Below are 27286 nucleotides of genomic sequence, written 5' to 3' on the forward strand. Positions count from 1 at the left end.
CGCATATAGCAGTCGATGCCAGCGTGAGGACTGCGTCCGAGGACGATGCCATGCCTGCTCATGGTGTTGTTACATGTCACGGAGAGGAGGGAGCGTTTGTGGAGGAGGAGAGACGAAGGGAATGGGGTTGGGGGAGGCGAATTGCCGGGTTTGCGGGGAACGGGGTCGTGTACCCAAGGGAAAGGATCTGGGGTTCAATCAAATTCTTCGTGAGTGGGCGGAGGGCGTGATGCTGTTGAAGGATTGAGACTAGGGTTTGTTGAGCTAACGACCGAGCTATCGTACGACGGGAATAGTTGGCGCCCACTTCAACGGCGGTTAACCGGAGACGATTTCTCTCTTTCATTCTCTGAAAAATCCTCATTTCGTCACTGTCAAGTCTGATGGTTGTGCAAAACGGTCGCTGATCCTTGCATTTTGACGTGCAGGGGACCTTGCGCTGTCTCAGATGAAGACGAGCGTTTTTAATTGACGGTCATTTGTTTCTGCGGCGTAGCAACGTCGTATCTCTAATTAACGGTTCTTCGCGAAAAACTGGGAACGGCAAACTCTAAATTGGCACTGTTGTTTACCGGGCGCGTGCATTCATCTGGACCGTTTCATCGCCGTTGAAAGCATGGATGGGAAAGCTCATTTTGGTGAATTGGTCTCTGCCGCTTTGACTTTGAGCGCACCGATCCGGGCGGAAGTCAATGTGTTGTACAGCGACGATCAATAGCAACGGTTGTTGCGATCGACGAATGTCGCGCGTGCACGCACAGACAGACTGGAGCTATTTCGAGACTGGTGAGTGATGGATGTCGGTCCGCAAAGATGGTTTAGCGTCGGTGTAGTCAACTGAGCTTTGGAATGGTGGCATTTTAGTTCATTGACTGCCTGAGCTCAACTTCACCCCGCGACTCAATCGTTGACCATGGCTTGTGATGGAAAATTGACGTTGCATCATGAAATTGATGTGATGGATTCAATTTATTCCCACAAAGATACTGGTGACCTTTGTTTACTCTGTAGGTAACCGTGTTCCTCGCGACTACCCTGTAGTGCACCATCGTTGCTTAATCATCACAGTGATGGCAGATTCACGGCTGTTGGGCAGCAACTCGTCGTTTGACTGCCAGCCTTGCGCAAAAACGTGCAACTTTTCATAAAAAACAAACCATGAGATCAGTATACTGAGAAACTATAAACGGTTTGATGCGCCAGTATCTCATTGTGACTGCTCATTGTAACACATACACAGAGTATAATGTCTGATAATTCACGTCGTCAACCACCACCAGCGCCTCCGCTGCCGCCTCCTCTCCAGAGTGAAAGTTCGAAAGAATACCCCTTTGCATTAAAGGTGAGAAACGCGCCTGAACACTGGTTCTACCGTCCTCCCAGACCTTCAGGCCAAGCCGATCTCCTCGAACCGCCAACGGGGCCGTACTTCGTCTACGGAACATTGATGGACCCAAAAATGCTAGCCGATGTCCTCAGACTGGAAGAAAAACCCAAACTACGATCTGCCAAGATCGTGGGCTACTCGAAAAAACTCTGGGGACAGTATCCTGCCTTACAAAACGGCCCACAGGATGCAGAAGTCAGTGGCGCTGTATACCATGTGCAGTCTGCTGCTCACGCGAAGAGGTTGGCGGAGTACGAGACCAATAGCTACAGAGCCAAGCCATGTCTTATTCAGTATACATATGGAAAGAAACCTGCTGAGGAGTTTGGCCATGTTTTCATGTTCGTCGGTAATCCAAGGGATTTACAAGAGGGAGAGTTTGATCTAAAAAGATGGTTGAAGCGGGTGGGACGGTCGTCTTGATACAAATGTATTGAGCAAGCACTGCTCACTCTATGTCCGGTGAAGATCTTGGCGCGCATCCCGAAAATGTCCAAAAATACCTTAAGTTTCGTCTCGAACAACTTGGTTGGATCTCATTTAGATATAACAAGCTTTGGAAGGCTAGTTGTCTTGTCATACGGTATATCTTTCCCATCACATTTGTACCATCACGACACAAGAAACCCTAGACAAAGTATACAAGTCGGTAAGCTTTGTGCTGCCAGGAATCAACTGCAACCATGGACCAAACAACCGGTTCAAAGCTCTACTACTCGCTCGGCAGTCTGGACCAAAGATTGACTCGCACTACTAGTAAACGTATACTGATCATCCTTCTAAATGGCCGACCAAGATCCTGTTCTTATTCTTGTGAGTACTAAGAGCCCTGGCCAACTCATCACTCGGAGCTTGCTTTGATCAATCCCGAGAGGCATGATGTTAAGAAAAGGAAAAAAAAAAGGACCTCAGTATACAGCCATTCACGTGAGCTTGTAAGAGAGAGAGTGCGGACTCTAAGCTGTTTTGTCGAACAATTGGAGACATTGTCAATACTCTTAATCCTAAAGTACTTTTCATCTCAAGATGCTCTATCTTAACATAAATATCTGCTAGTAAACCATCCTAATCACGAGATTATAAATTCTTAAAGGAGCTCTGCCTGTAGAGTATTATGAACTAGCTTATCACAGACTGGCCGGGACTGAGAGAGAACAGAAAATCCCTATTAAGGCCGTCAGTTGTGTTATCAAAAATGCCTTCGGACACTGTAATTGGCCCGGCCCGGACACGCCCGGACACTCAATAGCGGGTGGCATTATTGACTTAGCACCTGAAGTATACATATCATCACTTCATCGCTGATGTCCAATGCAACCCTGGTCAGTATACTCTTCCCGTTTCACACAAAAAGGCCAGAAGGTTCCATATATCTCGGTCCAGCCCGAAATGGGATCATCAAGGCACACATAGTGTTGCAGCAAGCGGGCCATAGAGGGTTGATGTTGCATTATCTCACCTGCATGTGCGGTAGAGTCTTTTGGGATATGTCCATGCATGTATGCAGCGTGCTCGGGACAGCCAAGAACCGTGTTACTGGACTAAAAGGCTTGAGCACGTGCTGATGCTGATAGCCCGCTGTGACCCTACTTCTTATCTCGGCGCTGACGGTGGTTCGACTTCTCACTGCCTTCAACACTCGGTGTAACCCATTCAGATTTGTAAACATCTTGTAAGATGACGGAGCCGGCCGCGCGGAGATCGATCGGAATGCCTCCGGAGGATTCTTGAGGATAGAGATGAAGCGGGAAGAAGAGGTAAGACACCGTTATGCATGACTTGTGAGCATCGAGCATCCTGATGTCGTGCTGCGACGACCTTGTGTCGAAAGCCAAGGAACAGACGGCCTGGATTCCGTTTAGGCAATATCTAATGTGCATATATGATTGACTAAGCCGAAGCAACCGCAGATAAAGAAGAGATTCAACAAGTATTGCACCATGAATCACAACTGGGGACGTCACAGATCTGGTTCTTTAAGCAAGACTCTTGGCTTTGGCAATGTAGTAAACCATCTAGTACGTGATTGACATGATACCATAAACATGATGCACGATTACCGAAACAAGAACAACCCAACCACTACGTATCTTATCCTCTCACCCTCCTAACACCATATCGATATTACCAGGAGTAGGCATCCACCTCAAGTTCAAAGACAGTCTTAGAGTGGCGCCCAATGCCAGCAACAACAGCTCGAACGTCATCACACAGGGATCCAGGACCCGATACCACGATACCAACTCTCTTCCAGCCGGCTGATGCTTCCTCATCAATAAGAGCAGCAACATCGAACCTTGAACCAATTCTAATGTCCGTCTGTGCAGTATTCACAGCATCAAGGGCTGGCTCAATCTCGTTGACGAGGCAGCGGGCTTCTGCTTTGACGCTCCATGCCAACTTGACGTTCCAGTGGTTGTGGATGAGTGCAAATAGACTAGTTATACCAACACCCCCAGCGATAAGAAGAAGCCTGTCGCAGCGGAGGACCTGCCGTGTGTCGCTACCTGGGTAAGGGCCCTCCAAGAAAGTGAGTAGGCGGTCATGGCTCTCGAGATACTTGGTGATACCAGTCGACTTCTTGATGAAGAGTGTCACTCCAGCTGAAATCTCCGCCGAGGCTGATGACTGCCTGACCACTGCAATTTGAGCTGTTGACTTCTCGATATCCTCCAATCCCGAGGAAGCTCCTGGTGAGGTTGGAGACCCAGGCGTAGCAGAGGTTCCTCGTCGTTGAAGCGCAACCGTAGGAATGACAGAGAAGGGATGATTCTCCCAAGGCCGCATCGGAGCAAGAGTTGGGAAGTAGACAAAGACGTGCTTTCCAGGATCCAAACCCCAGCGAACGCTTGGGACATCCACTCGAACATAACCAGCTCCAATGTCCTTAACCTTGGATCTCAGAATACCCAATCTGATGACTCGTACGATTCGAACAAGGCGCTCAAAACCCCAAAGAGCAATGGCAAGGTAAAGCCAGATCTCGTGTCCAGTTGTGTAACCTGGAGAGTGTAGACGGATGGAGGCGTATCGAAGCATGAGATGATACCAGCATCCGACAATGACAAGCGCAGCAATGAGGATGTGCATGAGCAGGAAAAACTCGTAGTTGGCCTTTCGAACGTAGAGCCCACTTCCAAGGCAGGTTATGACAGTGAAGATGACGGTGACTGAGCCCCAGCGTCTCCAGTCTGTAGTGCCCATCTTGTCAGAGCCAACCAAAACGAAAATAGCGTGCAGAACACCCAGTAGAGCAAATGTTCGTCCAATCCATCGATGAAGCAGGATAAATGTCGAGCGTGACCAGTTAGACAGCCACAGGAGAAGGTTGTTCCGTGAAGGGAAGAGGATGATCAGTGGGAGACAGGCGAACGCAAGAGCGCCGGTGCGGTAGACCAGATAAGCGAGAAGTTCGCGTCGCTCACCCATGAATCTAGCATGAGGCTGACGGAGCTCGTAGTCGATAGCGGTAAAGACAACGACCAGAGCAAGGAATAAGGCGATATATAGACCTTGACCAACAGAGGGAGCATTGCCTAGCTTGAATGGCAGAGGACGTACGGAATAGGTGCCGATCATGCTTGGATAGAGGATGTATGGTTTGAGTTTGTCGTAGATTGATGGGATGAGAGGGAGATAGCCGGACCAGGTCATGAGAATCGGTATTCCAACAGCGATGACAACGAGTATGATGCTGTTACAAGTTAGTAATTCTCATGCCTGGATGAGACTTGAGTAACTTACCCATATCGTGCTCCCATTATCATCTCATGGTTCGTTGCCCAAAGTGAGTTCCATTGACTGAGATACGCAACCGGTGCAAGTGTAGATGTCTGGTTGAGAACCTTGTCTGTCATGTTAAGTTGATACCGCGGTGGCTTGGGATCAACCTCCATGAGAGCCTGCGAGTACGACCACTTTGCGGGAATGAATTTGCTCCCTGTAATCCACTCCTCCCAATACCCTTCAATCTTGGACAACTTCTCATCGGCACAATTTTCACTGAAGCACCAAGCCACGGATGTCAAGAAAGCGGTATCGTTAGCTCGACATGCTGGTGGAGTCGCCATGTGTCCATCGTGCATGCTTGAGCAGGGTAGCATCAGAGGAGTAAAGGATCGAAGACATGCTTCGGCGCAGACAGGATCGTATGAAGTCAATCCATAGCCCTCAAGTCCCTGAGCGTATGTCGAACTGACTTGAAGTGCCAGCAGTAGTGATGAGAGGGAGTTTAGCAGTGACATACTGCCACCTGCCCCTTGACGGTTCATCGTAGGATGTTCAAAGTGGATATCAAAGATATTGGCAGATTGCGCAAAGATGAGATCATCCAGTGATCATTTATAGAATGTAGTAGTGGTGATATAGCCTTGAGTTTGTGTTATGGACAGGCCGGTGGATGACACCTGCTTTATACACCAACGTGCCATCATGAGCCCAACCAGGCTGGCGGGCCCAGACCACGACCAGGATATCCAAGCAACGCCAACACAAAGATCCCATCACAGGGTTACCGCCCATACGCCCAATGCTTCAGTTGCATCATCCCGCTTCGACTCCGGCCATCGTGATTCATCCCATTAATCCCCACGGGGAAAACTCTATTTCCTCGCTCCGGAACCTCTATCAAAACCTAACTATCTCCGCCTGCTTCCGGGTCCTGTTTCGGACAGGCCCGATTACCCGTCTAGCCGCTTGCTCCGTTCGCTGCATGCCTCGATGAACATCTCTTGGCAGGTCATGCTGAGGCCTTGCAGTGATATTGTATGCCAGATCAGCGTTGCAGTGCAGTTGGACCTTTTCGGAGTGGGAGCCGAGATTCGTAGATACCTGGAAGCACGGGAACGTCTGCCGATTATTGAGATTTCCAAGAGTCAGTTGACTTCTTGTGTTATCTCAAATTTACAATCCATCGACGGTTCTCGATCTTGATTATCTTGCTGTCAGTGAGTGGTTTGTTGGCTTCCAAGACATCTTATCGCCGATCATGGAATTCGGAAGACCACATTCCGAAAACCAATATCTCACTCAATAAACACGTATTGGATAACCCGGACGACCTAATTCGGACTCTATTATATTACTACTCCGAATATTGACGTCGGTTATTTAGCCGGAGCTATACTCGGCGCATTTTATTGATCTCCATCTGATAACCAACACTATCGGCAATCTCGGCCAGTTCTCTTTAAGCTTACGCGTTTTGGAGACAAAATCTGGATTCGAGAACGAAGGCATCGTTTGATGTCTTATACTCATTCGATTCAAAACGTCATTGACGACTCTCGGAGGAAGACATTCCGCATCCCATACTGTCGACGGCAGATCTGGTTAAAGATCGACACATCGTGAAACTTGAGGTACTTTACCGAAATTTGCTTAGTAAATGTTTCATAAACAAGGCTAAATAGTCGTGCCTCTTTACGATTCATGCGGGAAAAACTTTAATCAGAGGAACTGCCGTAAACGTACCAAGTTTTTCGCTGATAACGGCTTTTGCTTCGCTACTATTTACATATTGGGAAGCTGGCAATTGCGAAAATGGAGCTTGATAAGGTGAATGGTAAGGATAACAAGTCATTTGGCTTGTTGAGGAAGTGTTCCCATAGCGGTGTAGCATTGCGAAGGAGGGTAAGGTTACAGCGCACGAAGTATTTACTGGAATGGTAGTCTTTTTCGGATAAATACGAGGGGAAGCCTGTCTCAAGATGGAGCATATGTCGGCACTTGTGCCGCGTAGCCGATGGCCATACTTAAAAGCATCGTGGACCTCTGCAATGTATTTCTACCCGGCCTTGACCAGGCTTCTATCCGTTAGTCTCCGAAATCTATTTGGCCTTCTGATCATTTTTGGAACAACGCCTTGATGGTGTTAGACAGAAACTTTGGAGCCAGAGCTCTTAGGGGCAGTGCTCCCGCAACCTTCAAATGACGAAATGCCCTCAGTCATCTCAGGACCCTAGAGGTTCTTGGCCAAAGACAGAGCCGTCTTGTTCCTGCTGTTGAGGGGGAGATATATTCCAAATCCGAGCACGAAGCTTCGCGGTCTGCTAGGGGACAGAAAATACTTGGTCAAGCGAGCATTCTGATATACAAGGTTGTAACTCAAGATTACCTGCACTCGCGGTGGCGGGTCCTCCTTCTCATGGGGTAAGGGTAGAGTAGAAGAGGAGGCTATCTTAATGCAACAAACAGGACAGACTCTCTTGATGTTTCTCCTGTGATATTTTGTAGCCAGATTTCATTACAACGATATGGCCATTTTGAGACTGTGAAGTAATGGCTTGTGAGACGTAGACGCGTGACATGAATTCGGATCTCTGAGCTTGACTAATGAGACTGTGGAGTGTGGAGGAAGCTGAGTCCAACTTTCCTTTTCTAAAGTCTTGGAATTTATCAAGTATGTGAAGTAGTCGACAAGCAGGTTGGGTCGGCATTCAGGAAGACCCTTTCTATTTGCTAGAGTCGGATATTCCGTGCACCAGTCTTTAATATGGCGGCCTTGTAGACCGTCATTTGGGCAGTTCCTTCGACTTCTGTCCGTAAGAGTCAGTCATTGAGGTCTCTTTACATCTGTAACTATAACCATATGCGATACCGTTACTAACGCAGCCTTACCAGTTCATTATCAGCTGCCATCTGATAACCACTTCATGTCCCCCACGTGGTCCATGATCTTTAGACCTGCCTCTTTCGGCGATCATGGTCTAATTCCCGGCATTATTTACGGTGATCTGATAGTAATTCCGCCCAGCACACTGCAAGATAGACATCGATTCACACGCATCGCCGATGCCTAGGCGGACTCTCCTGTTGCAGACACTATCATACGTCAAAAATGCCTCGCATGGTGACTCGAACAAGTAATTCTATGGGCCATTGACAGGTCAACTTGCAGCGTCGCATTCTGCCAACATGCTGGTCCACTCACCCCCACGAAAAGATCAGGACAAGAAATCTTCAGCACTGAAAGCTGGTCTCAAAAAACCGCTGGTGACGATTAATAAACTTTGAATCCGACTCATCCGATATATCGTCTCAAGTGAAAGATTATGCGTCAACGGTTCCTCTCAGATAGATAGATATATGAACCGTGAGGAATGCTCTCATTAGACGAACAGGGTTGTTAGTGGAGTTCGTCTGAAACCCCAACCCTCAGCCGCAGTCCTTCATCTGCTTGCATTCTGCAATCCTGGCACGAGCCAACCAGCAGGACTGTCAAGCGAGAGGAATGTGGAATGACGAATGTCCCATTTGTTCAAGATCAAGGTTGATGATCGACCGTTTCATATGCCAAAACGAAACGATCCATCAGACGGAGCGGCAAATCAGATGGAGGACCGTTCTCCATTGCGGAAATATGTAAAATAGATCGGTTTGGGATGGAGAGATCGGGCGGATGTATTCCGTTATCATCAGGCCATTTGCGCAGGTATGTGAATGGAGTATAATCCTTGCGAACCTTGATTGTAGACATATATATCCAAGACATTGGACGGTATACTGTCTCTTCTTCAGCTCTACAAGTGCAGTCAAATAGAGGTTCGCTTCATTTGAACGGAAATACCTGTCTCAATCATGCATCTCAAATCGGTATTACCATTCTTTCTCGCCGCAGCTGAAGCCTGGACTCCACAGTCCAGAGGTCAGTAAATCAACGTCATCATGAAGGTGTACATACTAACTTCCTGTAGCTATTGCAAAGGCCAACGGTGAGAAAATCACTGAAGGATGGCTTCCAAATGACGATAAAATCCGTGGCGTCAATCTCGGCTCACAGTTCATCATCGAACGATGGATGGCTGAAGAATCATGGAAGAACATGGGCTGCAGTGCCTATAACGATGAATGGGCATGCGTCAAAGGTATCGGCCAAGAAAAAGCCAACGCTGCATTTAAGAAACATTGGGAGACTTGGATCACTGAAGATGATATCAAGCAGATTGCAAGCATTGGTTTAAATGCCGTTCGTATTCCTGTCGGATACTGGATGTATGAGGATATCATTCAGAAAGGCGAGTACTGGCCTCGTGGCGGCATCTGGCATCTTGACCGTATTGTCGGGTGGTGCAAGAAGCATGGTATTTATGCGGTTATCGGACTACATTCTGCTCCTGGTATCAGTTCGCCGAATGAGCAGTTCACCGGTCATGTAAGCGACTACCTCTTCTCATCAAGCATATACTAACCAAGTTGTAGTCCATTCCCAATCCTGGGTTCTATACTGCAGAGAACTATGAACGAGCGTTCAAGTTCCTTGAGTGGATGACCAAGCGCATCCATACCAATGGGAACTACACTACCGTCGGCATGCTCGAGGTTCTGAACGAGCCTGTACGCGCTGGCAAGTGGAAGGCTGAGGCAGATGACATGATCAAGAACTACTACCCTGGTGCATACAAGCGCATCCAGGCTATGGAGGGTTACCTGAAGGTTCCCAAAGCTGATCGCTTACACGTTCAATATATGGTAAGTTATATATATGTGAGGACATCTTTCAGGTATCTCGCGCTGACTCCATGCAGGGCAAAAGCTGGGGCGCAGGCGACCCAAGACTATACCTCCCGGACGACGATCTCATCTTCTTCGACGCCCACCGCTATCTATCCTTCGATAACAGAATCGCCGGCAACAAGAAAGCATATATCGAAACTGCTTGCAAAGACAACATGGGCCAGCACGTCTTCGTCGGCGAATGGTCCCTGTCCGTGAACTCAACTCTGAAGAACACCGACGAGTTCAAGATCCAGGGTCAAGAAACATGGTACAAGGCTTACTGGGCCGCTCAAGCTGAGTCCTTTGAGAAAGGCGATGGCTGGTTCTTCTGGTCTTGGAAGTGTGACGGAGAGCTGGGCAAGAAAGATTGGCGATGGTGTTATCAGGCTGCTGTTGCCGCGGGTGTTATTCCCAAGGATGCCAGTAAGGCCAAGAGTTTGAGCCCTTGTGCTCGGTATACCAAGTAAGGTATAAATCCTTAGCAGTGAGCTCCGTTCTTCTGTTCTGTATATAGTTTTAGCCTTCTCGGTTGTTGATGCCGAGCGGGATAGAAATAGTGGCTTAGAGTATCAGAAATCTAGCGAGTTGTTCCACTGCAGAAGCCATTGGCCTATCATTTCTTTCTAATAGTGTCAAAGCTAGCGGATTAATTAGTGGCCGTTTCCCGCTGGGCCTAGTGGTGAATCATAGACGTTTCAGCTCGGACATGTTGCATCGTGAAACGCGGCATGTCGAGAGAATATCGCTATAAATAACAGCTTCAATCGCATCTCCCAAGTCCAAAAACATTTCCCCCTCTTTGCTCAACTCATTACTTCTTTAGTCAAGTCTCTCAATAGCTCTTTGTTCTCTTATATCAACGCCATGGCCGATCGCTACGTCACCATTCACGAGTCTCCTAATGGACCAGGAGATTCTCGCCCAACAGCTGTCCAGATCATCAAGGATGAAGGTCTAGAAGGAAAACTGAACGATCAGGTCGTCTTCATCACCGGCTGTTCCGCGGGCATCGGAATTGAGACCGCGAAAGCGCTGTATCTCACTGGCGCAACTCTATATCTCACGGCTCGAGATCTCGAAAAGGCAAAGTCAGCCTTGGGCGACCTCGCGCAAGATGAGCGTGTTCACCTTCTAGAACTTGATCTGGAGTCGCTGGAAAATGTTCGTTCATGCGCTGCCAAGTTTTTATCTAAGAGTCCGAAACTCAATATCCTTATCTGCAACGCTGGGGTCATGTGTACACCAGAAGGACGCACGAAAGACGGCTTCGAAACACAATTTGGTACAAACCATCTTGCTCATTTCCTTTTATTCCAACTGCTCAAACCTGCGCTGGCCAAAGGTGCGACGTCTGATCGCGCATCGCGAGTCGTCATGCTGAGCTCACTTGCCCATCGCTTCGGCGAGGTCAACTTTGACAACGTCAACATGGAGGGCTGCTACGATGGCAACCAAGCATACTCGCAGAGCAAGACTGCCAACCTCTGGACAGCTAATGAGATAGAGCGGAGGTACGCCAGCGAGGGTATCCATGCGTGGAGTGTTCAGCCAGGCGGTGTCCTCACAGATCTGGGAAGATATTTATCTGAGGAACAAAAGAGCGGCCTCGCAGTGGACCCATATCTTAAAACAATTTGGAAGCTACCGGACCAAGGTGCTGCTACAAGTGTGTGGGCAGCTGTCGCTGAGGCTTTGGAAGGTCAGGGTGGGAAATATCTTGAGGACTGTCAAATCGTCGGGAAGTGGGATCCTTCTACTCCGCTTTATGGAAGAGGATATGGGGAGCATGCGTGTGATACTGAGAAAGCGGCGAGATTATGGGATAAGTCTCTTGAGTGGGTGGGTTTGTAGACTAGTGAAGAACCACCGAGAAAAGAGTACAATTGTGTTTACTAACTACTATCGTGTTCATACCAAGAACAAACCGAGGCTCACAAGCTGCTCATAATGTCAATTCAATCAAGGTCCTGTTGAACTATCTGCATAATCGGTTGTATTTCCCATAAAGTCATCGCAGGAGGGATTGAGAATATGGTATCGATAGTATTTCATTTCATTTCATTTCAATTATAATCTTAATCTTTGATAATTTATTTCATTATCTCTTTTACCAAGCAACGCAACGCACTCAATAACCCCGCTTGCCATCAGGGTCCACCCTTCTCTTCTCTTCACCAACCAGCTAGGGTGAATAATATGCCGGCGACTGCATCCGCGATTGTATTACAAATCAATGTGAAGGGTTATATCAGACACAGCAAACAGCTTCCCCCATCCTTAGATGAAAATCATCACAATTCTACCAACGGGCATTCCTATCGTCATGGCATCTACAAGTCCAGTCAAAGTTCTACAAGCACCACATACTGGAATCACTGTGCGATCACTCTCACGCGCCATCCACTTATTCCAAAACATCTTAAACCTTCGAATTTTACGCACCACTCATCTCTGCCCCCCGGTCTCAACAGTCGTTGGACACCCTGAAGCAGAGATTGATATTGCCTTGGTTGAGCTTCCGGGCGGACATCTTATTGAGCTCCTGGAGTACTCATCGCCACCCAAGGCCGAGCAACAGGAGCTAAAGCCTTGTAGCTGGGATTTAGGGAGCTGGCATTTGTGTCTGACCGTTGAAAGTTTGGAGGAAACTCTACGTGCTCTAGAGAGCGACGAAGCAGCCTGGAGTCAGCTTACTGCACCGCAAGTATTACAACAAGGCCCTAATGCTGGCAAGAAAGTGGTCTATGTGCGGAACGAGGATGGTCTGACGCTGGAACTGTTTGGGTGAAGAAATAATTGCTTGCCTGCTTATGTAGACTACGATATTTATCTAATCTAATGACCAGTTCTCTCACCCTGCTACAAACACCTGCCACAGTCAAGCTAAACTGATACTAAAGGTAACAGGCGACAGTTGTCAGTGCAGCAGTAGCTGGAGTTGCTGCAGATGCCCGGTGTGTTGAGGGCCAGGCGCCAAGCTAGGCACAACGCGAATTTAAACTGCACTTGTCAGCAGGGATTGATCAACCATCTCCAGCAAGGTTAGGGGCGTCCTCAACAAAGTTTACTAATAGTCAGCAGCTGAAGAGACGGATGAATTGAATGGGGGTTTCCACATTGCGCTTATGCTTATCTCTTTTATCACTCATGCACAGCTGATCTATTAAAATAACATTGGTTTCTTTCTAATGTCACTGCTGCACCATCTCTTGCACAAATTGCAACCCAAAACAACAGATATGGCTGGGGCACGGATGACACCAAAGTGATCCTCGGGGAGCAAGAAAATATTAGACATTGACATAAAGGACCAAAACAAATTTAGCAAAAGGCATCCTAAACTTATACTAATTTATACTAAAGTCATACTAAACTTATACTAAGTTGACAAAGTCTCCGCGTCTTTCAGGATCCAAGTCCTGAGTTCCCATAGTTTAACCCACGTTATACTACTACACAAGGGTTAGAGTGGACGCCAGGGATTCTGGAAACCTCGTACTCTTTCTCAATCTGCCGCCGGGACTCTGGATCAATGACCTGAGGGGGCAACTCCAAGAGTCGGATGGCGTGGCCGTGAGAAATAATGGGAAAAAGGAAGCATTGTCGATACCCCGACGAAATGTGTATATCAAGGGCGACTCTGCATTCCCTGGCAGCTTCCAATTAGAAAATATTGTCCCTGCGCAGCGAGGTTAGGGTACTGGTCAATCATCAAGGCCACAATAATAGTTATGTGGAATGCTCCCTTAACATCACATCACTTGACAAGGTACCTGGATTTATCTACTGATATTAAGAGGGTGAAAAGCCAAGTCAACAGAACAAGGTGCCTATCCTTATTATATTAAACCTAAAATATATTTTCTAACCTTATAACTAACTTATAAACTTAATACTATTACTACCTTTTAATTACCCTAAACCTTCTTTAGTCTAACCTTTATCCTTAGTAATACTAATATATATATTATTATAAAACTTTCTTTAAGTTAAGCTTTTTTTATATATTAGTATTTCTTAATAATTTTAATTACTATATACTATATTTAAAAGTCTCTTTTAGTAAATTACTATTTATATATTAAATATAAATATAATCTAAATATAATTTCCTTAAAATAGCTTTTTAATTACTTTAATTCTTTTCTTATTTTTTAAGTTATATAAAAAAAATAGTAATACTTTCTTTTACTAAATAATATTAATAATATTTATAAAAAATTAAGCTATTATATAAGTAATAGTTTTATAATTAAATAAAGTAAGCTAAATAAGGAATTTATTACTTAGCTAATTAAAGTCTTATATAAAGATATACCTTATAATAGCTTTATAATTAAGTCTTTTATAGTTATAGTTATATTATAAGGTTACTTTATATATTACTATAGTAAAAAGTATAATAATAGCCTTATAAGTATAGTTATTAATATAAGTTTAATTAAAATATTTTTAATAAAAGATTAGTTTTATTAAAACTACTATTTTAAAAATCTAAGGTATATATAATATTAAGCTAACCTTTCTTAGCTAAGGGATTAAAGCCTTTTATATACTTTTAAAGCTAGTTAAAAAGTTATTATTTAAGTTCTTATTATATTAGCTTTATATTATAACTATTAATTAGTTATTATAATATTAATATCTAAATTATAGGCTAGAAGTATTATTTATAGTTAAGGCTTATAGCTATAAGCTTATTCCAGCAGAGAGAACCTAGTGCCTATCCTCTTTTAATAAGTTATCCTACCCCTCTTATATGAACGTCGATTAAACCAGCAAATCACATCCCTCTTTATTGAGCACTAACCCTTGGCGATACTGAATATCCTCACCAAATTGTTGACTATTATGATAAAGTGATCATCGCTCGCACGCCAATGACTTGGCAACTAATGTCGGGCCTATTTCTAAACCCGGCAAACCGAGGATGATGATGCCATACTCCACCAGTAACGCGTTCGTATCCGACGATATTGGCTGTTGCACGATTGATGTCGACTGATATGCGGGGGATTTAAGCTTAAATGGCACTGATCGCGCGATATATAAACACGACCCGCTCCCTCTTTTCTTCTTCCTTTTATCTCTCACGCCTCCATCATCATGAAGGTCCTGTCAAACCTCGGAACGCTTCTGGCCTTGTCGCCTGTTGCGCAGGCTACAGGAGGACATTACAACACCGTTAATCTTGACGGCTACGGCAGTTTCTCCGGCACTACTGTCAACAGCACTTTCACCAAGCAGAAGTTACCAGCGCCTGTTGATGCTTGGCTGGGTATCGACTACGCTAGTCAACCTACCGGCGATCACCGCTTTCACCCTGTTTCTTGGCCTGACAAGTTCAAGGGCGTGAAGAAGGCGGATAGCTTCGGCAAAGCTTGTGTCCAAGAGGTGTCGTCTAGAGTGCCTCTCGACTTACAGAGCGAGGCATGTCTCAACTTCAACGTGTTTCGACCCAAGGGCGTACCCCTTAGCAAGAAACTCCCTGTTCTTGTGTGGATCCACGGCGGTGCTTTCTACGCTGGCAGCTGGGCTAGTTTCGACGGCGCTGCATTCGCCGCCTCATCCAAGGTTCCCATCGTGGTAGTCAACTTCCACTACCGCGTCAACTCTCTTGGCTTTCTACCCTCCAAGCTCTTCCAAGATGAAGGTCTGGCAAACTTGGGAATTCGAGATCAGCGCTTTTTCCTGGAGTTTGTTCAGAAGCACATTGGTGCTTTTGGCGGTGATAAGGATGCTGTTACTATTGGTGGTCGCTCTGCTGGTGGCCATTCAGTGGGTATTCATTACTTTCACAACTATGGCAAGGATAACAAGCAGTTATTTGCTCGGGCGATTCATCAGTCTGGTTCGGTCACGTCACGAGCTTTCCCGAATGATACGTATCCTTTGTATAAGCGACAATATGATGAGTACATTACGTACCTAGGATGCGACAAGAAGAAGGGAAATAAGGCAACGCTCAAGTGTTTGAAGGGAGCGGATGTCAATGCTATCAGGAACATCAGCACCAAGCTGTATCACGACTACGATCCTCAGTTAACGTGGCCATTCCAACCCGTGCACGGAGGTCCCCTATTTGAGAAACCTGGCTCTCAATCTGGTTACGATGGAACGTTCTTCCATGTCCCGACAATCACATCCACAGTTACCGACGAAGCCAAGTATTACACTCCTGGTGATCTCGAGACCAATATGGAATTCCTCGATTATCTCCACAACATCTCCCCAGCTCTGACCAAACAAGACCTCAAAGAGTTATCAGCTCTATACCCCGATCCCGCAAAGTACAAAGACTCACCATTTGCCAACTCCCCCAACAGCACTCAATACAACCGCATCTCCGCCGCCTGGAGCGACTACGCCTATATCTGCCCCGGCCAAGAAACCGCATACCGCGCCTCCACCGCCGGAGTCCCGACCTGGAAAGTCCGCTTCAACACCAACAACAGCTTTCCCGCGTGGCAGGGCATTCCTCACACCGCTGACACGGCGTTTACGTGGGATGAGCCTACTACGCAATACCCTGAGATCAGCCATGTTTATCATGGGTACTTGGCTAGTTTTGTTGCGACGGGTGATCCTAATAAGTATAGATATCCTGGGAGTCCAAAGTGGCCGAATTATAATGGACGGGAGAGGACGCCGAAGCAGATTGTTGTGCAGCCGGGGGATACGAAGGTTGAGAAGGATGATATTCGGACGAAGGCTTGTCTTTGGTGGAGGGATCCTGAGAGGGCGACTAGACTGAATAAGTAAGAGATAGTCACGGGCGGTGGTCAATGTTTGATTGATGGCCAACTCAATAAGATATGGCTCTTCTACTTAGGCTTCTCTAATTCTATGACCCTGCTCTATGAAAACGTTCTATCGCCACAACCCACGGTAATCATTCTATGCCTTGGTAGCCTCCAGATATCTCTGACTGAAAGTATAGTCATTATAGCCCTTGTCAGTCTTGCGGGCATAGAATGTATCCCTCTGATAAGGCGTCAAAGGAACCCCATACTTAAGTCGGTAGACCAAGTCAGGGTTGGAGATAAACCATCGCCCGAACGCCACCACAACATCCCACTTCTTGTAACTCCCGTCAACAGCATCATACACGTTGTCGGGAATATATCCACCTCCAACAATAACAGGGGACTGATTATCCCACATCTCGAGAAGAAATTCGAGGCTCTGCTTCCTTTCCCCAAAGGGACTGACCTTATCTGAAGCAAGATCCTTACGTGTAGCGAGGATAGTAGCGGGGTTTCCTCTGGGCTCGACGAGTGAGACATAAGCGAGCTTGTAGCCAGCCTTCTTGAGCTCGCTGAAGATGTAGCCGAATTGATCCCAAGTATTGGAGGTGTAAGCGGCCTGGTATGTTGCAAAGGGGCTTAGACGGAGGGCGGTTCGCTCAGCGCCGATTTCTTCGACGGTGGCTTTTATGACTTCGAGGAGGAAGCGCGCGCGGTTCTCAACGGAACCTCCCCATTTGTCGGTTCTTTTGTTGACACTTTCGCTAATGAACTGATCGATAAGATATCTTCAAGCAAATTCGTTAGCAACGAAGTCATATCCGTAGGAATTGAGGAGCTTACCCATGAGCACCGTGAATCTCAACGCCATCACCACCAGCATCAACAACATTCCTCGCAGCCTGTCTAAACTCCCCAATCTTCTGCCAAATCTCCTCCTCCGTCAGCGCCTCAGGCTTCACATTCTTCCCCTCCATCTGAACCTCACTGCTCGACGAATACTTGTACCCTCTCTTCTTCAGATAATCCGGGTCACCCGCCCTTCCCAGATCCCAAAGCTGCTGAAACATATAACTCCCCTTGGCATGCACGGCATCGTAGATCTTTCTCCAGCCCTCGATTTGCTCTGGGGAGGTGATGCCTGGGAGGTTGGGGATTGCTTCGCCTGTTTTGGAAACACCGGTTGCTTCGCTGATGATGAGGGTTCCGGGGGTTGAGGCGCGGTCGGCGTAGTATTTTATCATGAGGGGTAGGGGGAGATGGTCGTCGTCGTTCCGTAAGCGGGTTAGAGGGGCGAGGGCGATGCGATGGGAGAGGGTGGTGTTGCCTAGCTTGAGGGGCTGCCAGAGTTTTGATTCTGTTGACATGATGGGTATTGATTGAGATGAGTAGGGTATAACTGTAAAGCGATGAATACTCTAGTTAAAAGAGATGCGAAATGAAATGTGACTGTATTATGACGATGGTCTCTAAACTACAGAGGAATCGTGTCTTTAAATACATTTTCCATGAAAGCCAATAATGATCCATCGTCCTGTAGATTATCAAGCGAATTTTGATGTGAAGTGGCATTCGGAGCAATAGTCGAGATGATTAAAAACCCAAAAGCCCATACGAAACTGCATGCCATGGAGCCCACGGCGACTGGATCACTAATTCTGAATTGAGCCCCCATAATGCAACGTAAAACACGGCTAGGTATGCTCAATAATCAGGGCCGTTGCAGACATTTTTTGGGGGAAGAAATCGGAGAACTACTTCAAGGCCCCGACGTCATCTTCCTTACGAGCGGTGACCCTACGAGCCGACCAATTGGATTCGAGAGTCAGCATTCCGTGATTTGAAATCCGGCGACTTTCTTCATGGCGATTGGCTAGACGGTCAAAGTTCAATCGAAAAGACCTACTAAGCCGTACAGCATTAATAATGCCGTCTTAGCATGTGCGTGACAGGCTAGGAACAAGAATGACGGTGCATAGGTAATCTTGCGATTAATGGCTATGTAAGTGTATTCAATTTCTCCAAGTTCCTCCTCTACCAAAACCCAATATACTATCCCTCCTCCTCCGTCTACATCAAGCCCTATTCTTATGGTAACACAAAACCCACCCAAACTCAACAGGGTTGGTACTTATCAGCGCCGGCTTCTCATGACTAAACTCAACGCTGCCAAGCTGAACACCATATCTATCTTTGTACCGCTGACAGAAAACTTCGCTGAGTTCGGGTGATTCAATGTCGGGGATGTTGACGTTGAGACTCTCAAGACGCAGCTCGGTGACTTGGTAGTTGAGAGTGGTGAGTTGCGCGAGGGGAATTCTGACGGGTTGACGGCTGTTGTCGGCCGAGTTGACAATCATGATTACTGCGTTGGCTGTGGGCGCTTGACGCGCTGTTGGTTGGGATGTTGCTGTTGAGGCGAGCGCGATGGCGCTGAGGAGGGTCGTGAAATGCATGGTCAATGATGTTGAAGTTCTGATGTTTGGTTGATGTGAATGAACAGATATCGATATCATCATGTTCGAGGTTCAAGATGGTCTTTTATAACCTTTGTCGATACTCTTGTTGACATACAGCAACCCTCTAATAATAGCATCGCGCCTCATTTCCCTAAGCCCCGTCTCGGCCCCCATGTCGCGTGATGCACATGTCAGCACTTGTAATTTTACGAGCCTCCTTCGCCCTGTCCTACGGATGTCGATCACTTTCTTTATTTTTTCTCCGCGACCACTCAGAGGCCAGTATCTGAGACAAGTCAGCCGTCGATCATGAGAGGATTTTGTCTTGGACATAAATCACGATATGGTTGGGTGGAGAGACAATCTGGAGATTAATGCCGTCTCGTATTCATTTATAGATGATATAACATTTGGGAGTTGTGATTTGCACATGTCATATACAGCGCTGCATATGGCTGGATGTGGAGGGAGAGAAGAGAAGAGAACTTCGGTAATGTCCTAGTTAGGCGATGGTGATTCGTATTGAGGCTTGGTTGTACAACACGTGTACTTGGCATATAATCCTTACACTAGTGGGTTGCCTCTGTGAGACTCGAAATTTATCTGTGAAAAGTACCATGAGCACATCATCTGCCTTTCTTCAGCCTTCAACCCATCTCACGCTGACGCCAAGATCCAATCAATGCTCGCAGAAATTATAGTCAATCGACTCCCAGTGAGCCCTCGCCTTCTCAGCAGTCCGCTCATCCATCAACTTCAGCCGATGCGCCCGCGCTTCCTCAACATCGAACCCAAGATAAATGCAATTATCTCCCATCAAATGAACCAAGCCCTAAGGATCGTTTAAGTATCCAGAGGTTTCAGGTAGCCCAATTTGTCATAAGCTATATATTAAATCTGACCTTAATAGAGTGGTGAACCCAGATTAGGCTCAGGGAGCTTATAAGGGTCTATTTACAAGACCTTAATAGAGCTTGGGCTGTTCTCACTGTCGGAGCAGTGCAGTGTAATTATAGTAATTCTCTTATTTATTTAACCTTTAAGCAGCTGGCATTTGTAGTAGTTCTATATTTAAGTTAAGGTAACCCAAGAGTTATTTTATATACTAATTCTTAAGGAAGTATCTTAAATTCCTCAATATAATATAAATATAACACTTATTAAACTAATATTAAAAAACTATTTACAGCCAGTAAGCTTAGTTAGCCTCTCCCTGGCTCGAGCTAGCAGATAATCTTTTGGTTATTTATATGTAACTAGATAGTGAAAACCTGATAAAATCATAGTCAGCAGAAGAGCAACAACAACATATATGCTTTTCTCTCGATAAGATAGGGCCGACATCTTCCCACCTTTCGCCGTTGATCAATCTCAATGCAGCCTTTATCTCGGGCTCATATGCCCGCCAGCCTGCTGGATCGTCAAGGCCCCCAGAGATCTTCGGGTCTTGCATCAGACGCTCAAAAGCTGCGTCCAAACCGATAACTCCATCGACATCAATCTCCGCCAACTTCAATAAGCTGTAAGCTTGTTTTTCGAAATATTCCATAGACCAGTCAGGATCAGACGACCTCGGCCAGGGCTCAGGGATTCCTCGATACGTAATATATGCTACCACATGGTCCATTAGTATCTGGGCATGGACTATCTCACTGTTGACCTGTAGCATCTTGCCCAGAGTCTCATAACGATTGACTTTGGCCTTCCGAGGCGCGAAACATATCCAACTATTGACTGCACGTTGCCAATTGAACGTTAAGTAAAATAACCTCTCAACTGATATGTCATAATCGACTTTTAAGTTGACTGAGTGAGCATCGCATTCAGGGATAATGCCGAGGAGTCCGTATACTTTATCCCTGACATCCGAGCAGTCTCTGTAACTGAACCTTGATATTGCCTCGAGGAACCCTAGAGGTTTAGTAGATATGGATGGACGATAGAAGGTGAAAAGATCTCTAGCTTTAGCTCGAATAAGATCACGAACTAACTGGGTTTGTGAGTCCCAGTCTAAAGTTGTTCGGAACTGAGTCCAAGTGCACATCTGAGCTCCACAGAGAATCCAGAGGTCTTTTGCCAAGATGAATTCTTGGACTACCCATAAGCGCGTAAAATAAGGGTTATTGAATAATTTATTCAAGGCTAATCTTGAGCGCGCGGTAGCTGGCTCTGCCTCATTGTCTAGCCCTGGCTCGTTATGTTGCAAAGCTTCCATTGCCAGGTCCGAATCAGGAAATCCTGGTCCCAACCACGCAAATACAGCCGTTGCGCGCGAATAAATATCTCTCATCATGGCGACTTGGTGGTTTCGTTCGCTCGTGTCCGTTTGATTGATGCAGATGGCATCGATCCAAAAATAGCTGGCGTTGATTTTCGCCTTGCAGTCCGGTAACTGATGTAGGGCTGACAACAAGTTGGGTCTAACTTGAAAGGTGTGGCCATTCACCTCTATTTCGTGCTTGGGCGGCCTTCTGCCCCAAGTGTATGAGAGTGCAATGTAGGGCGGGCATTTTTCGTCCACGATGAAAGGTGTTAGGGTACATGTGACAGAGTCACTGTTCGGCTGCGGTGGATTGATTTGCAGCAATCTGATGGTTTTTTTGGTCTTGTCCAGGGGCAAGTAAATATGCTCTCGGGATTCCATAATGCCGATCGGTCGGTTCAGGAGCAATGCAGAGCTCGAAGGCCAATCGGAGAGTGGGGATAGAAACAATGTTGGGCAGAAAGAATCTAGCAAATTTTTGAAGAGACGAGGCGGGGAAGGACATTTAATAGTAGGAGAAGAAAGGTGGCTGTGTTATTCTATCTACATGTGGTATGCCTACCATCTGGCGACAAGGCAGAAATTGAGCTGGTTGCCCGTACCAGATATCTGCATGTTCTAACAGTTGATGCCTAACTTCCTCAACTTCTGTCACAGCCTCTGGCATCATATACCGCAGCGGCACCGGCAGGGCTTGGGTGCTCACCAATCAAAGGTATTATAATGCGTTTACCTGACCCATGAGAGACCGTTGTTGGGGGGCGGGAATTCTCCTCATTGGCGAGGCGGATTCCGCTAAGCCACAGGGCTTCCTTCTCAGACTGACCGCCATGCCCCAGCTGTCTCATGTCTTTATCGGGCACATGTATCGTCATTCTAGAGGGAACATATCATAAAAGTCACCGATGTCGTGCTGCCCTCACGGCGTCAAACCCCATAAACCAAAGTGTAGTCTTAAAAGCAATGAGGGGAAACTTTATCTAGAGAGGTCCCGGCACCAGAAGTGATTTATCGCGAATTCCAAGATATTACATCAGTTTCTATTGCCTTCTTGGTATTGATTAAGCCTTATACCGATAATGAGCATTGACACATATCTTGTTTGAGAGGTTCCGGGTAACCTTGCATGACAGCCCGGGACAAATCTGACCTTGACAGGTCTTCGCGCTGATTCGCTTAGCACCCCACGTAATCACTTCCATCAGCCTAAATCCGATTTCCGATTCCGACTCCGATTTTGCCTTGCTTACTCCGTCCAAGTCATTCAATCTCAGTTCTCGGACATCACAAAAAATCCCCCTTCTACCAACTCATCTTCCCATACTCACCTACCAATGGACCAACTAAGTCCGAGCAGCTCTAGTTCCCCAAACCGCAGCCAAGCCCAGAAGCGCCGCCCCAGAAAGCCCTTGAACTGCGATCCCTGCAGACACTCTAAGCTTAAATGCGACCGGGGATTACCGTGCGCTACATGCCTCAAACGAGGCTGGCAGGACTCTTGCGCTTATGGCTCAAACTTTACTGGACCGCAGAAGCGAAGGAGGACTAGACTTGAGGTTGTTGATCCGGTGCCTCAGCAGCAGATACAGGTTCAGTCTGTGGAGGTAACAGAGACAGTGTCATCTCCGAGTTCGACGCCTGAGCCGATACAGCAGCGATGGGATCATATTCTGCGTCGGCCATCTGTTGAGAGGAGTGTTATACCAGATTCACCGAATCCAACTGTTACGTTGTCCTTTGGGCCTTGCGTTCCAATCACTGAACTGCTTGCGCTTTTACCGCCGACTTCAGTGACGGAGTATTTGGCTTGCCGCTATTTCGGAACACTCTCATCGCTGTTCCATATTCTGCATGGTCCTACATTCCAGACGCAGTACTTGGAGTTCCTTGAAACCCCAGAGAAAACAAGTTTATCGTGGTTGGCTGTTCTCTTCGCTATCATCTCGTTGACGCTTAAGACCATTGAGCCAACCGATGCTGGCCTCGTTGTGTTATGGCAGGACACCACAATCCCTCGCGACCTGTCAGTTCTATCACAGAAGTATCGAAATGCGGCAATGACGGCCCTTTCGCAAGATCAGTTCTTGGTCCGCCATAACCTAAGCACGCTCGAGGCTCTTCTCATCCTGGTTCATATGATCTCGCATAACGAAGGACCAGAGTATGGCTGGGCACTTCTCGGCAGTGCCCTCAACATCGCCATTGCTCTGCGCTGCCACACGGACATCGAAGGACCTAATTGTATCGAGCAAGAGCGTCGCCGACGTTGCTGGGCCGGTATCCTGATCATCCACACCTATCAAGCTCTCTGCTTCAGAGACATCGACCTCACGTTCCTGCTGAACATGAAAGCCACAATGCCGGCATGGGTCAACGACAAAGATATCCAAGAACACAGTATAAAGCAATCGCCCAAGGATTCACCTTGTGAGTTCACTGATACGTCACTCCTCAAATTCCAAGTCCGACTATTTCAGCTTTCGACGCAAATTTGCTCACATATCTCTGGCGACGACAAACTCAACACAACAGTTTTGCATCAGTATGATACAGCTGTAGCGAAAGAGCAATTACAGTGGGATGCTGCATATCTCGTCAACGGTCGCCGGAGTATTCTTAATACAGCAGGCTATGCGCATTGGTGTATGCTCCAAACCTACGCTCATCAACTGTACCTTCTCCTCCATCGACCGTTTCACAGCTCCAAGGCGAGCCATTTCCGCGCTGAATCGCGGGACAAGTGCATCAAGTCCGGCCTCGCATTACTTGATGTCCATCACCAATTCTACGAACTACCGCGATTAAAATGCTATCGCTGGCTCGTCAAGGGCGCTATTAGCTGTAATGCACTTCACGGAGCTGTGGCGTTGACTTCATGTATGCTGGACATGCCTGATACCTCTGATTTGACGGAGCATATATCTGCCGTTGATGCTGCTATAACGAGAATGGAAGCGCTCAAAATGAAGAGTCCAGCTTGTTCGAGTGTTTATCGCGTTATTCGTTGTCTTCGGTAAGTCGCTCTTGACTTTCTATGAGTGGAATTGGTGACTGACCTAGGTAGATCTTATCTTTCGAAGCGAGACCCTGCACCGACCTTCTTGCCTGAAGATGTTGAGCTAAGGTTCGAGGATTGGGCTACAAATGTTGACTGGTTTAGGCCCGATGGAATTGACTGGGTAAGTAATGGCCTCTCACTGTAGCTTCACGAGGCACCGCTAACTCGAATAGGAACTCTGGGACTCGGCTTACATCACTCCACAAACTGACGATGCCACGACTATTATGACTTGATAAATTGATATTAATTAATTTTGGTATCGTAGGTAAAGCAGACGCTCGCCCATATCAATGGTATAATCTAAAAACTATAAACATCTGACGCAACTCCTCGCATCTTACGACTATCCCATCATGCTTCACTGTATGCTGGAGGAGGAACCTCGTAATCCTCCACCACAAAGTCCCCCTTGCAGTATTTCGGCGGAACACTGATGCCCTCTGCCAGAAGGCTCTTAACCTCCTTTGCCGCGATCACATGTTCCCTCACGAAAACACCCCAGCCGTTGACTGGCAACTCTGGTGAGATGAAGAGATGTATAGGCATCGAGACCTCCTCCTCTGTCGTAACACCATTGTTGGTCAACGTGACCTCAAAGTGCAAGGAATGTGTGATAGACACCCCGCAGACTGAGAAGTCAGGTGAGCAGTTCCTCACAGCGATCGGGAGGTGTAAGCATTGCTGCCATCGTTGCTGAGGCTCATCACTCAACTCCAACGGCCACTCTGTAACTATCCGCTGTCCCTCATACCCAGGCTCTTCTGTATTAGACTCGTTCTCCACGTCGTGCTTCTCCCGTAAGAAGAACCTCGCTTTTGTAATCTTCACCGCCGGGTCGAGCGGCGCAAGGTTGGCTTCGATAGGAATCAGCCCTCCCAGGGCAATCGCTCGATGTCGGATAGAAACATTGTACTCCACCTTCTCCGACCACTTCCCCTGCACAGTCGTCGGATCCATGAGTTCGTACGATGAGAACCCTGGCGTACGAATAATCCTCAGCGGCGAGAACGTCTTGAAGCTATCCGATGAATTCTCATCAACCGTCCAAGCTTCCAGTAGATAGGTTATACTGCATCGCGTACAGCCCTTGAATGACTCCTCCTGATCACCTTGAATGAACAACTCAAAAGGCCATTCAAGATTCTTGCCATTCTTGAACGGCTCTCCGATTTTATCGACGACGTTGAATGGCTCCCATTGATGAACGGTGCTCTCACCCCGCTGCCACTTTACAGCCTCTTCGGCGTCAACCTTGTGATCTCTAAGCGTAACCGTTAGCTCCCGCGTCAGCCTCTCTTCGGGATGAACCTACCCAAGCCACATTCGACTAGTTAACTTGAGATGAACGCTGGTGATGTTTTGTCCTTCTGGGATGAAGAGCGATAGCTTTCCTCGAAGATATTGGCCTCTTGCATCTTCACCGTTTCCGCTGACGAAGACGTAATCGTAATCGGGTCTGCAAGGTCAGCGAGGAGTCAGAGGATTGGGATTGGAGGATGTACCGTATTGTAAGGCGAGGGCGGTGCTGGCCTGTTATCCTGGCCATGATGGACCGCATTGACTTTTTGGTGGACATGGTGATGATTACGAGATGATGTTGCTCAACCGTGGAGTACCAGGAGGATGAAAGATGAAGTAAAGTCTTGGTACTTATAGACGAGCTTGAAATGGCACCAGTGGCAGATGAATCGATGTCAGCTTAGCATCTCATCAATGTAACCAAATGTAACGGTGAAAAAGTATGGGACGGTGGCTTTTATTAACCCCCAAAACGTCCCAGCCAAATCCGATTTCGAAGCCATTCACATGCCTCGCTTACTCCAAATCGGACATCTCATCCCCGATAAATCGGACTTTTCTATTCTTAGTCACCATCTTAATACCCAAATAGGAAACTCTGCGAGTGGCGACAGAATCGGACTTGTCAGCCCCACTCGGACATAGCAATGTCATCCTCGATTAGAAATTATCAGGAAAAGTCCGTTGTAATTGTGATTGTGACGAGTGGCTATGTACGTTATACAAACTGTTTAGTCCATCTTGGCAACGACTGATCATGAGATCAAGCTTTGATAAAACGTCACAAGTAAGATGGATTCCCATTATTTTCCTTATCTGGAGTTTAGAATCGGAGAAGACTTCCAACGGCTTTTTCACCACAGAACATAAATAAATATCTTGCTCCCAAATGGCGTTTGACATTTCTTCAGTATATCTCCATCACGGACCACGCAGCACCGTAAACATGCTCGACATAATATCCCACGTCCCCGCGCACTTAACAAAAGCACTCTACATCCCCAAACATGACGACACAACCTCCCATTTCGCGATCTACGACATCTCAAAGGAATATTCCGAAAAAGTGGGTGTTTATCCCATGGGCTCGGAGAGTTACAAGGTAGAGCTATGCCTTCTTCGAAAGCCTAGCGGCTATCATGCCGGTGATAACGCTCGGTTCCTGGTAGACGTCGACGCTAGTGTTTCTATTCATGAGAGGGTTATGGGCCGAGACCCTTTGGATGCGGAGGTGTAAGTTTGATGAGTGTGGGGATGAAAGCTTAGACTGATAAGATTGGTAGATCATCGCCGATTGAGGGGGATGGGAGTGCTACGTTGCAGGTACACTCGGGAGATTCCTCTAGTGAACTCACGGCACGGGAATGTTACCCTCTTCCTGAGAAGGAAACGAAAAAGAGAATCATTCGATATCCATACATGAGTATAGATCGAGACTTTGGGGATTTTTCCCGTCATTGCGATTGGCGAGTTCACCCATCTGAGAAGGGACCTTTGCGCTATGAATTGGTGGATAGGGGGCGACAAGGCGATGACGATGGTTCGATATTAGCGATTTATCATCATCATGGCTTC

General features: G+C 46.9%; 9 protein-coding genes across 9 annotated transcripts; 6 read left to right on the plus strand and 3 right to left on the minus strand.

The window, feature by feature from the left end:
* Window positions 1–1246: 1246 nt before the first annotated feature.
* Window positions 1247–1810, plus strand: J7337_012878 (uncharacterized protein; the record flags this gene model as incomplete). Its single annotated transcript, XM_044830376.1, has 1 exon — window positions 1247–1810. One exon carries the CDS (start codon window positions 1247–1249, stop codon window positions 1808–1810), a length of 564 nt encoding a protein of 187 aa, XP_044675292.1.
* Window positions 1811–3511: 1701 nt separating this feature from the next.
* Window positions 3512–5658, minus strand: J7337_012879 (uncharacterized protein; the record flags this gene model as incomplete). The annotated part of the gene is made up of 2 exons (XM_044830377.1): window positions 3512–5081; window positions 5132–5658. The coding sequence occupies 2 exons, from the start codon at window positions 5656–5658 to the stop codon at window positions 3512–3514; spliced, it is 2097 nt and encodes a 698-aa protein (XP_044675293.1).
* Window positions 5659–8965: 3307 nt separating this feature from the next.
* Window positions 8966–10350, plus strand: J7337_012880 (uncharacterized protein; the record flags this gene model as incomplete). The annotated part of the gene is made up of 4 exons (XM_044830378.1): window positions 8966–9032; window positions 9082–9539; window positions 9587–9856; window positions 9913–10350. The coding sequence occupies 4 exons, from the start codon at window positions 8966–8968 to the stop codon at window positions 10348–10350; spliced, it is 1233 nt and encodes a 410-aa protein (XP_044675294.1).
* Window positions 10351–10747: 397 nt separating this feature from the next.
* J7337_012881 (uncharacterized protein) lies at window positions 10748–11734 on the plus strand (the record flags this gene model as incomplete). The annotated part of the gene is made up of 1 exon (XM_044830379.1): window positions 10748–11734. One exon carries the CDS (start codon window positions 10748–10750, stop codon window positions 11732–11734), a length of 987 nt encoding a protein of 328 aa, XP_044675295.1.
* A 472-nt stretch (window positions 11735–12206) lies between these two features.
* On the plus strand, window positions 12207–12815 carry J7337_012882 (uncharacterized protein; the record flags this gene model as incomplete). Its single annotated transcript, XM_044830380.1, has 2 exons — window positions 12207–12667; window positions 12791–12815. The coding sequence occupies 2 exons, from the start codon at window positions 12207–12209 to the stop codon at window positions 12813–12815; spliced, it is 486 nt and encodes a 161-aa protein (XP_044675296.1).
* Window positions 12816–14989: 2174 nt separating this feature from the next.
* Window positions 14990–16645, plus strand: J7337_012883 (uncharacterized protein; the record flags this gene model as incomplete). Its single annotated transcript, XM_044830381.1, has 1 exon — window positions 14990–16645. One exon carries the CDS (start codon window positions 14990–14992, stop codon window positions 16643–16645), a length of 1656 nt encoding a protein of 551 aa, XP_044675297.1.
* A 135-nt stretch (window positions 16646–16780) lies between these two features.
* J7337_012884 (uncharacterized protein) lies at window positions 16781–17996 on the minus strand (the record flags this gene model as incomplete). The annotated part of the gene is made up of 2 exons (XM_044830382.1): window positions 16781–17417; window positions 17473–17996. 2 exons carry the CDS (start codon window positions 17994–17996, stop codon window positions 16781–16783), a joined length of 1161 nt encoding a protein of 386 aa, XP_044675298.1.
* A 4689-nt stretch (window positions 17997–22685) lies between these two features.
* J7337_012885 (uncharacterized protein) lies at window positions 22686–24645 on the plus strand (the record flags this gene model as incomplete). Its single annotated transcript, XM_044830383.1, has 3 exons — window positions 22686–24364; window positions 24416–24530; window positions 24583–24645. The coding sequence occupies 3 exons, from the start codon at window positions 22686–22688 to the stop codon at window positions 24643–24645; spliced, it is 1857 nt and encodes a 618-aa protein (XP_044675299.1).
* A 118-nt stretch (window positions 24646–24763) lies between these two features.
* On the minus strand, window positions 24764–25988 carry J7337_012886 (uncharacterized protein; the record flags this gene model as incomplete). Its single annotated transcript, XM_044830384.1, has 3 exons — window positions 24764–25673; window positions 25725–25868; window positions 25915–25988. 3 exons carry the CDS (start codon window positions 25986–25988, stop codon window positions 24764–24766), a joined length of 1128 nt encoding a protein of 375 aa, XP_044675300.1.
* Window positions 25989–27286: the final 1298 nt, after the last annotated feature.

Source organism: Fusarium musae, chromosome 10, assembly GCF_019915245.1.
Source record: "Fusarium musae strain F31 chromosome 10, whole genome shotgun sequence".
Taxonomy (NCBI): Eukaryota; Fungi; Ascomycota; class Sordariomycetes; order Hypocreales; family Nectriaceae; genus Fusarium; species Fusarium musae.